This window comes from Trichechus manatus, unplaced genomic scaffold (genome assembly GCF_000243295.1).
Source record: "Trichechus manatus latirostris isolate Lorelei unplaced genomic scaffold, TriManLat1.0 scaffold00021, whole genome shotgun sequence".
In the NCBI taxonomy this organism is placed as follows: Eukaryota; Metazoa; Chordata; class Mammalia; order Sirenia; family Trichechidae; genus Trichechus; species Trichechus manatus.
Window position 1 is genome coordinate 13,762,303 of NW_004443957.1, and position 11,320 is coordinate 13,773,622.

Here is an 11,320-nt window from a genome sequence, read left to right on the forward strand (position 1 = left end):
AAAAAAAAAAAAAAAAACTCCAGTGACTTGAATCGCAACCATATCCGTATATCTAGAGGAACACTTTAGTGTTGTAAAATTCATCACTCACACATTCAAAATTCCTTTGATGTAAAAATCTACATTTCTGTAGGGAAACAGTAAATAACTCGCTCACATACTATAAATTAGTATATTCTGCGAATATGAGTTATACAAAAGTGCTGAAGATACTACCTTAAGATTGCTACCACTTATCTTACCATGCCTAAGAACAGGCTGCCACTTTATACAAATCTGTTTATTGTTAACCGAGGCAGCTCATTGTGGATGAGAGCAAATGGAAGGAAAAGAAACTAAAAATTTTAAAGTTTCTTCTCAAATGGGGAGATGCAGAGACAGGTGAAAAGCAGTTAGGGCTATGTGAATACTTGAATTGCTTCCAGCTAGGCCAAAGCTCACCCTTAAGTAGAAAATTAAGCTCAAAATTACATTTTGAAGCCAGTCAAAAAGTTCAGTAATTATCACTTTAGAAGCCCCATCAGGGGGCTCTGTCAGTGGATTCTAAGCACAAGATCACCTAATACAAAGCTCAGAGGTCTTGGACACAGGAGAGAAAACAACAGCATCTTCTAGATAGCTCCATTTAACAGTGGAGGTTCTCTCAATGAGTCCCAATTTGCATTTCTGTAGGGCCCTTCTCAGAAGAACACTAGTCATGTTATCTTCATCTCCATGTATCATGCCTTGTTCATCATTACTGTGGGAGCCATAACACATTGCAGGAACATGGAAACATGGCCCTCCAAACCAGGAAATTATGAATGAAATAAAAATTGCCAAATTCTGCTTAGGTGTAAGTATTCTTACGTAGTTAAATAAATCTCAATGAAGGTCACACTTTTCTGTATTAAGGCTTGTGTGAGAAATGATTTGACAAGCAAGGATATTCAAGAGGTATTTGGCACAGAACTGGCAACATTTCATTCTGTTATATGGAAGGTGTCCATGAGTCAGAGCCAACTGCACAGCAACTAACAACAATACAAACTAGTGGAGTGTGATTTTCCTGTTGTAACCATTGCCAAAAAAAAAACCCTGCTGCTATCAAGTCAGGGGTCCTTTTACTGTGCCATAAAAAAGAAGAGATTTTGAAAAATTTTAAGGTATATAAAACAGTAGCTAAGAGAAAGGCTTAAATGTCATACAAACCTGAGTTCAAATGGAGGATCCATCAATTGCTAGCTTTGTGACCCTGAGTAAGTTACTTAACCTCTCCAATCCTCATTTTTCTCCACTGCAGGAATAAGTGGAGAGCCAGAAGTTGACACCAGATCTGTCTTCAAAGCCTGTTCTTTTAACCACTACACTGGCCTCCAGAACACTCTAAATAGCCCCTTGCATGTGGAAACTCACTATATCTTTGCAAAGCTGATTGATTTATCTTCAGGAGCACGTTCTTCAATCAAAAGCCCATGGCAGCTAAAGCAGAACTCTAAGGCACAAGAGCAACAGCTTTCTTCACCAAGTTTCACACATGTAAAAGCTTAAAAGTTGGGTCTGAAAGAGAGGGGCCTCCCCTTCAAGTAGTAACGAGACTGATGAAGATGTTCTATTCACAGCACAGAAAACCCGGAAGCCACACTTAAGACTAACCCCTCATCTCAAAAGCAAATACGCCTCCAAAGCAGGAATGGCTACTGTTTTGAAAGCTAGATATGAAACTTAATAGTTGAGATATGAAATTTTAGTTGACTTTTTTAGCCAAGCCTTTTATATTCTCCTAAGAGGGTTATAAGGCTTATGTATCTAAATAGGAAACCCTGGTGGCGTGGTGGTTAAGAACCATGGCTGCTAACCAAAACGTCACCAATTCAAATCCACCAGGCACTCCTTGGAAACTCTATGGGGCCATTCTACTCTGTCCTATAGGGTCGCTATGAGTTGGAATCGGCTCAATGGTAACGGGTTTGGTTTGGTTTTGGTATCTAAAATGTTAAATTAGTAATTATAGCTTGTTTCAATAGTTTAGAGTTTTACAACACTTCCGAAAGCCAGGGTTAGATTACCTGGATTACAGTTGCCAGATAAATAGTATAAAGAGGATACAAAATACAACGGGTATTGGTGGGCTGTGTGGCAATCTAGAGATGGCATGCCCTAACTAAAAATATTCAAATTCAAAACATTTTAAAACTATGTGTATGCAAAAACACACACACATACACACAATTAGAAGTCACGAAAGGCCCTTGTGCCACTAGTTTGCAAACCCTGCCTCAGAGACAGAAGATCCCCTTCTTTCCAGGGCATTATCCTACAAGGAAAATTGTCAAAGCTGACAGTAGGAGCTACTCCTCACTCGTTTCTCTGTCACATTATCCCTCCTGTCCTTGGCTTTTAAGTGGAGAGCCACGCCCCACTCCCCAGAGCCAGGCATGGTCCCCCTACTCTCACACCACAAGTCTCTACCCTAGTCAGGCTGATCTCTGTACCATACCCATGCTATTGTCATATTCACTACAACCACTGGGCCTTTCTTTGTCTTTTTCCCATGACCTCCAATGTCTTTACACTTCCTAAGCTAAGGCAAATCTACTCCACCTTTTATTACATTCATTTGTGTTTTGTTTTTTTAATCCACCTAGGGTGTACGGGAGTTGGATGGATTCAGACTGCCTTGAGAGGGGAAGGGTGACGTGTGCAGGGTTTAGAAGCAAGAATGGACAACCACTAAGTGGGGAAGGGAGGAAAAGCATTCTAGGCAGAGGGAATCACATGTGGGAAGTCTGAAAGAGTCCTGAAAGGCCATAGCAGGTTTGGGAAATGCTGAGTACAGTGTGACTCCCTGGAAGGGTAAGAGCTAGGAGAGGTTGGCTGCAGTCAGAACGAGCAGACCTATGTTTGCTTCACTGAAGTAAGAGCACTTGATCCTGGAGGTAAAAGGGAGTTGAAACTTTTTTTTTTTTTTTCCATTCAAGGGAGTGATTCTGGTCAAGGCCCCTGGTCATGTCTTCCATAGAGTCTCTTCCTATCATGTAAGCACATCCCTTCCTCAGCATTCCTATACCCCTTAACATCCATACCACACAATCAGATACAATTATTTACAGCTCTTACAGGTATCATAGTCTGTGCTTCCACTGACTAGAGGGTACGTGAAGGTGGGAGCCTTTTATTTATTGACTGATTGATTTTAATGTCTCCCTGGTGGTGCAAACGGTTAATGCATTTGGCTGCTAATCAGATGGTTCGAGTACACCTGAAGAAAGGCCTGACAATCTACTTCTGAAAAATCATCCACTGGAAACCTTGAGAGGCACAGTTCTACTCTGACATACATGGAGTCGCCAAGGGTTGGAATCGACTCCATGGCAACTGGTACTGGTAATAGTGCCTAAGAGTGCTGAGCAAGGAAATGTCCAATAAATTCCCAGGACTGGCTGACTCAGATTCCTCCAGGGGATGAATTAAGCAAACTAGGTTCCAGAGATAGAGTAAGGAAAGCTGTAAAACAAAGGCAGGCACAGCCCTTACTACTGGCCATGAGAGACAGGATCCAGGACCACAAAAGCTAACTTCAAAAACAACTACACTTGAGTCTATCCTTCATGAACTCGGACTCCTCTCCCTTTCCGCCCAGCTCGGCACCACCACCCTAGTTGAGATTCATTAGGGATAAAAACCCAAAACCCTGTTGCCAGCAAGTCAATTCTGACTCATAGCGACACTATAGGACAGAGCAGAACTGCCCCATAGAGTTTCTAAGGAGCGCCTGGTGGATTCGAACTGCCAAACCTTATAGTTAGCAGCCATAGCACTTAACTGCTACACCACCAGGGTTTCCTCGTCAAGGATAGGTTCTGAATATATCCTGCTGCCTGTTGCCTAGAGTGTGGGGTGGGGGGACGGTGCGGGGGATGTTGCAGGGGAGATAATCAATATATTTATCAAAAAGTGTATCTAGCCTTGAAGTGACAGTGTATGTCTGCTCGTGTGTAAATGCCAAGTTGCAGCAGGTTACCATAGCAACCCCAACAGGGCGCTGCAGTGGGCAGCTTTGCACAAAAGTGCAGAAAACCCATTCTTTACCATCTGGGCTTTTGCTGTGCACATCTGATCCTAGTTAGCACATTATGGCTTTAGGCCCTGGCTTTGGGATTCTACAAAAAAGGAAGTGAATTTTGAATACCTGCAAACCCAACCTCCCATTTTTTTATACAACAGGCACAACCCTCTTCACACACAGCAACCACTGCATGTAGAGCCCATAATAGGCTCTTTAGAAATACATAATTTCCTGCACTCATTCCTATATACTCTGATGAACAGATTGTACTTACACATCAGTATGACTTAGACACGAAATTGGCATCTATTGAATAACCCAGCAATTTCTACATTTTAATGAGCAGCATAGCCACAATGTTCCCTTTTCCAGTCAGCCTCCAGTTTTTATTTTGTTATTGTTTTACTAATGCAAAGATAAATAATCCCATCAAAGAGTGTAGGCTGGACTTAATAGGTTTCACTGAGCATGCCACCAGGAACTGGAAACCAACTTTTCAAAAGACCAGGCAATTTCTGAAATTGCTTTTCCATAGCGTTTGGGGAGTAGGGGTTTACTTGCTCACTTTCTAATGGTTTCACTGTGTAGCTTATCTCTTGTTGCAGAAATAGCAAGAGGGATGTGTTAGCATTTCACTTGTGGCACTAACCTACATATGGCCATCAGGAAGCCATGTTCCTGCAAAGTGAGCTCTAGATGGTAGAACATTAAGTAGATGGAAGAACCTCCTGGACATTTTTTTTTTCCTGGATATATGGACTTACTGTGGTTATCTTAGAATTGTCTCCTGTGCAAAGTAAGAATAATGCACAGCATCACTAAAGAAAGGGATTGCATGGTGGGTGTGCACAGCAGGGTGAGAGATTCATAAGGACATGGAGAAGTGTGGGAAATTCTGGTTAACTAAGTCACGTGAACTTGTGGTGCTTCGCAAGGTGCCAGAACAGGATCACAATATCTTTGCAGCTTGGTAGCGAAAAAGAGAGATGGATTCGAGGTGATATGGGGGTTCCAGTACCTGAAGGAGTTTTGTGGCCTAAGAAAAGGAAAACGGGGGCACCGAGAGAGAGATTTAAAAAAATAATAATAAAGAAAAAAGAAAAACAAACACAAAGGAAGAGCCCTTTGCCCAGGGAGGTCATTCTGTATGCAGGAATGCCTGTGCTTATCTTAGGTAGCTTTGGGAACAAAGAAGATAGAAATGTTAACAGACTACACTTAGATGATTTCTTCATCCAAGGAACTGTGATGTGATAGGGAGATGTGCAGGTGGTTGAATGAGGAGGTTGTTACATGTGACTACATTTCAGTGTGGAGGTAGGACTTCCCAGGATGGAAACCAGGGGTAAAGGAAACTTGAGTGTACTGAATGGAGGCCAGAGAGGGGCAGCAGTTAGCTGGGGTCACATAAAAGGCCCTCAATGAGTGAAGACCAGAGACCCAGCCAGTGCAATCTGGCCTGCACATGCTGGCAAAATGATTAGGGGATGCCTGTTTCTACTGCCCCAGGAAATGGTGTAGGTGGGTCTGGGTGTCCAGGGGGTGTGAAGCAAGGAGCTGAGCATGTGGCCAGGAAGAGGAGAGAAGGGCTTATGGGAGTTGAGCTGGTAGCTGACAAGAAGCGCACTGTGGATATGCTCCCCAATCAAAGCTGGGAGGTCCAGGCTGGCAAAGGTTTCAGAGAGGCTCCGTGCAACCTGTTCCTTTAGGGCAGGGCCGGTGAGGAGACGCTGGGGGCCCAGCATCCAGGTCGGATTTGTGGAGAAGTCAGGTGCACTGAAGCGCTACCCTGCAAGTGGGTGTGAAGCTGGAAGTGGGGCGGATTCAGGGAGGCAGGAGTGGGGGAGGGGAGGTCGCCGGCGTGTGGGTGTGTAGAGGGAGCCTGAGTGGGGGTGGGGGCGCCGGTCCAACGCCTCTGGCCGCCTCGACCTCCCCCGGGACTCACCCAGCACGAAGTAGGGCAGCTCCGTGTTCTCCAGGTCGTCCACCACGACCATTTCTCCTGGGAAGTCGTTGCGCACCGAGAAGAGGAGCTTGGGCTCCGAGGCCGAGGGGCTGTGCATGATGCTCAGGTCGTTCTCACGCAGGAAGGGCAGCGCCGACACCGTGATGCTTTTGAGCTTGCACTCCAGCTCCTTGGATGGATCCCCGTCGCCAGCGGCCGTGGCCAGCACCACTGCTGGTCCCCAGCAGCAGGCGAGCAGGGCGCAGAGACGGGCTAAAGCCATCTTGAGCCCCGGCCGCCTTCCTCCCAGCGCAGCGACGGTGGGGGAGGAAGCGAGCGGGGCGGGAGCGAGCGAGCGAGCGCGGGAGGCGGGGGAAGGTGGGGAGGGGATGTAGAGCCGGGAGAGCCTGGTCCCCGGGTTGCGATGCTGCTCGCTGTGTGCTGGGCTTAAGCTCTGATGCCAAGAGAACCAGGCTCTTTGTTTCCTGGAGCTGCTTATCTGGAAAAAGGGAAGAAAAGACGACAAGACGAAAGAGAAAGGGAGCTGAGGATTCTAGGGAAGCAGGTCAGCCCCCAGCTGGCGCCGGTGCTGCTGCCTTTCTCCTCCTTTGCATCCTTCAACAAGAGCACACTCTTGGCTAGTAACTACCTGAACAGTATTTTTTTTTTTTTTTTAAATCAGTCTTTGCAATGCAAAATCGTCCCTCCGGCATCACGATCCATATGATTTGGGAAGGGCACACACGCACACATCTTAAAGGGCGCTTCCTCAGAGCAGGTGTGAATGGAGAGGATCTCTCTGGATGCAAATTCTCCCAGTGATCTTATGGATGCCAAGACTGTACTGTGTATGTAGCTGGCTCAGCTCTTGTCGTTTTTTACCCACTAGTTGGATTTGAACATTGGAGAGAGGGTTCTGGGATAAATGCACACGTGTGCATTTTTGCTCAGCAATAACTTTGCGAACTATTTAAAGAAAATATTTGGTATATAGATATAGATAGATCAATAGATACACAAAACAATGCTACATACAGCTAAACAGGAGTCCAGAACATTTATTTGCAACTCTTCTCTGCTTTTTCATTTCATTTCTATCACAAATGTTATTATCTACCAAAACCAAAAACCCATTGCCCTGGAGATGAATTCCAATTCATAATGACCTTATAGGACAGAAGAGAACTACCTCATAGGATTTCCAAGGCTGTAAATCTTTATGGAAACAGGCTGCCACATCTTTCTCCAGTGGAGCTGCTGATGGAGTCGAACCCACAACCTTTCAGTTAGTAGCCAAGCACTTAACCACTGCCACCAAGGCACCTCATTATCTACAGTAACCAATAAAAAGATCATTTGGAGAATGCTATAACTGATAGAAAAAAAGTAGAGTTAGCTTGATTTATTCAATGCTGATTCAAATACTAGATGTAAGAGCTTGGCTGCTAACCAAAAGGTCCGGAGTTCAAATCCACCAACTGCTCTTTGGAAACTCTATGGGGCAGTTCTACTCTGTGTTAAAGGCTCATTAGGAGTCGGAATCAACTCAGTGGCAACAGGTTTGGGTTTTTTTGTTTTTGTTTTTTATAAAGACTATGTTATACATAGTTTCTGTCTCTAGGATTTTAACGTACCACCTTTTCAAAGGGACCTCTATTTCATTCTCAGTCTACCTGGTATCAATTGATTGGCATATGTGAATGCATGTCCTTTAAAAGAAAAAAAAAAGGCATTTGCCATATTATTTTACAAGGTTACTCTATCAGATGAATGGAAATAGAGAAAATGGGCCATATTTAAGGTCACGTTTAAGAGGTGAGAGAGCTGTTTATCATACACACACACACAACTTCATTCCAAGTTGAGTTTTTTATTCCAAGGTGAGTTTTTAAACCTGACACTTGAGAATTAACACAGATCTACATTACTACATGTAACATTGCAATTACTGCAAAAATACATATATCAGCCAATGACCTTTCTAAAACTCATCCTCATCTTCATTGCTCCCCAGTTTAGTGCTCAGGGAGACAAAGACCTAATGATACCTTTTTCCTAGCATTAAAAAAGTAATAACAAAAAAAGTGTTAAACTTAGTTAGATGAGGTTATTTGCAGTTGAACAATTAGAGTGGTTGCAGGAAGTCACATTTACTCCTAGAATGTTAAAATGGCAGGAACCTACCAGATCATCTATTAGATTCAATCTCTCATTTAACAGATGAGGAAATTGAGGCCAGTGTAAAATAATAAGGTGATTTGCCCAAGGTCAATCTGCTAAGAAGGGGTAGGATCCTGTGCTCTTTCTACTACACAATTATGGTATACTCTGATGCACCCAATGGGTAAACTTTGGACTTTATGGATAGCTGTAATTCATTCAGCAAACACTTGAGTACTTACCATATGCTGGGCATTAGGCTAAGCATGAGGCAGATACTGGAAGAAAAATACTCCTGCTTTTGAGTAGCTTATAATCTACTATCATTCTGAAATTCTTCTTTCTAATCTCTCTGAAATATCTTGAGTCATGTTAGAAAACCCAGGTGAGTCACTGGGGTTAGTTTTCTAGAAAGTGACAAGCTAGTCTTCTTTGCCTGCCTATTTATCTAATTAGTCATTTGTACATGCTCCTGTCTTATCCCCATTTACAAGAAAAAAAGTGTCTGTATTTAAAATGGCTACTTTAAAGTGCATATTGAGTTGAAAATAGTTGGAAGTTGGTATCTCAAGCCTTTATAGGCCTTTCTCTCTGTGGAAGGGTTGGGCAATAGAAGCTGTAGAAATAAAAAGAAATCATATGTTGCCAGGGCACTTGATTCCTGTAATCATGGATATAATGTCACATGGCCTCCTCTTAGGGAGTTAAATATCCTAGAGATTAGGGTTGAAGTTGAAGCTCAGTAACAAGACCATCGGTATTGTTTGATGGTTTAGATTTAAATGGGATAGGGAGCAATTTGCATGCACCTCAACATCACCTTTTTGTATAGGCAACTTGATATAGAGAAACAACAGACTTGGATTCAAGTCTCAGCTGCATAATTTGCTTATTTTGGGGCGAGTTTGGATACGTTACCTAACCATTCTGATGTTGTTATGGATTGAATTGCGTCCCCCCAAAATATGTGTTGTAAATCCTAGCCTCTATGCCTGTGATTGGAGCCCTGGTGGCACAGAAGCATTTGGCTGCTAACCAAAAAGTCAGCAGTTCAAACCCACCAGCTGCTCCGCAGGAAAAAGATGTGGCAATCTGCTTCTATAAAGATTTTCAGCCTTTGAAATCCTATAAATCAAAAAAGACCAAACCCCTTGCCGTTGAGTCAATTCCGACTCATAGTGACCCTATAGGACAGAGTAGAACCGCCTCACAGGAATCCCAAGGACCAGCTGGTGGATTCAAACTGCCAACAGTTTGATTAGCAGCTGAGCTCTTAACCACTGTGCCACCAGGGCTCCAGAAGCCCTATAGGGCAATTCTACTCTGTCCTACAGGGTCCCTATCAGTCTGAATTGACCTCAGGGCAGTGGGTTTTGGATGCCTGTGGTTATAATCCCATCTGGGAATGAGTTGTCTTTGCTATGTTGATGAGACAGGATGAGTGTAAGGGTGTGTCTTAAATCAATCTCTTTTGAGATATAAAAGAGATTAAGTAAGTAAGCACAAAAAGCAGAGATGAGGGAAGAAAGATTTCAAGCCACATGAAGACAGCCCAGGAGCAGAAGAAGCTCAGAAGAGACAAGGACCTTCTTCCAGAGCTTGCAGAGAAAGGCTTCCGCTAGAGCCAACACCCTGAACTCAGACTTCTAGCCTCCTAAACTGTGAGAAGATAAATTTCTGTTTGTTAAAGTCACTCACTTGTGGTATTTCTGTTATAGCAGCACTAGATAACTAAGACAGATGTTCATTTCCCTCATTAATAAAATGGGGTCAGTGGTCTCTGCCTACCCTGCAGGACCATGGTGTGTGTGATAGCCGATTAAGATAATAAATGTAAAGGTGTTTATACACATTAAGACTCTATAAAATAGCAGATCTGTTATCTCTAATCCTGAGATCCAGCTTCCTGTATTTAAGTGCTAATGTCCTCTTTTCTTGACTCTTATAACAGCTTCTCAAATGCTTTCCCTGCTACCAGCCTTTTTGGCACACAGCTACCAGGTTGCTCTGAGATCTACCTTTCATCACGCCATTCTAAGCTATTCCTTTCCCAACAGGATAAAGTTCAACCATGCTGGTTTAGAATTTTTAAAATGCTTCCAAATATCATACTATTTATTCTCCTAGATTGATCACTCATTACACTACCTCTGCCCCCTCCCCCTCCACACACACACGAACATTCCAACCAAATTTAAAGCGTATTTCCTATTTTCACTTCTTCTATACCATTCTATCCACCTGGAATGCACAAATCTGTGTTCTCCAGACCTTCCCATCTCTCCAGAGCACTCTCCGGTCTCACCTATGCAGTGAAAACTTCCATAGCTTTCTTTACTCATAGCTCCATTCACTGAGCACTTAGCTACACACACTCACACACACTCAGGAGGCAAGGTCTATTTCCTAATACAGTGCTTTGCATTCAATATTCTTGTATGCAAAATAGGAATAACAATAGATACCTGTTAGGGTGGTTGTGAAGATGAAATGAGATTAAGTATATAAAGGGTCTGACATGTTTAAGGCACTAATAGGCGCTCAGGAAACCCTCATAGCGTAGTGGTTAAGTGCTATCTGTGGCTACTAACCCACCAGGTGCTCTATGGAAACTCTGCGGGGCAGTTCTACCCTGTCTTATAGGGTCACTGTGAGTCGGAATCAACTTGACAGCAGTGGGTTTGGTTTTTGGTTTAATAGGTGCTCAAAAAGTAGTAGTGTTTACCTTTATCTCCTTACTCAATTGTTTCGGAGAGAAAGCAGGTTTCAGAATTTTCTTCACAGATTTTTCCCTGTGAAGTAGCCAAAGCAAAATAAGTGATTTATACTCTTTGTTGTATATGGTTGCATCTGTCTAACAAAAGTCATGTACAAGAACCTTCATAAGGTTACTCAGAAAAAAAATGGAAACAACACAAGCATCCATCAATAGGAGAATGATAAATGTGATATACTCATGCAGTGGAATACTACCCAGCAATAAAAAATAAATAAACATGAAAATACATGGGTGAATTTCACAGGCATATTGATGAGTGAAAGAAACCAGCATAAAAAATGGAGTGTACACCGAGTCTACATTTATGAAATTCAAGAATAAGTAAATTAATATTTGGTGATGGAAGACAGAATAGTGGTCATTTCTGGGGGCTAGAGGGTTTTGACTG

At 43.0% G+C, this 11,320-nt stretch overlaps 1 protein-coding gene across 3 annotated transcripts in view; it reads right to left on the minus strand.

The window, feature by feature from the left end:
• The window catches only part of ASTN1 (astrotactin 1), a 381,789-nt gene extending 375,295 nt beyond the window's left edge, over positions 1–6,494 (minus strand). For all 3 annotated transcript variants that reach the window (XM_004372849.2, XM_004372848.2, XM_004372850.2), the window contains exon 1: positions 5,994–6,494. In XM_004372849.2, the coding sequence (XP_004372906.1) occupies positions 5,994–6,276 (283 nt within the window). In that variant the 5' untranslated portion in view covers positions 6,277–6,494. The remainder of the gene's footprint in view (positions 1–5,993) is intronic.
• Positions 6,495–11,320: the final 4,826 nt, after the last annotated feature.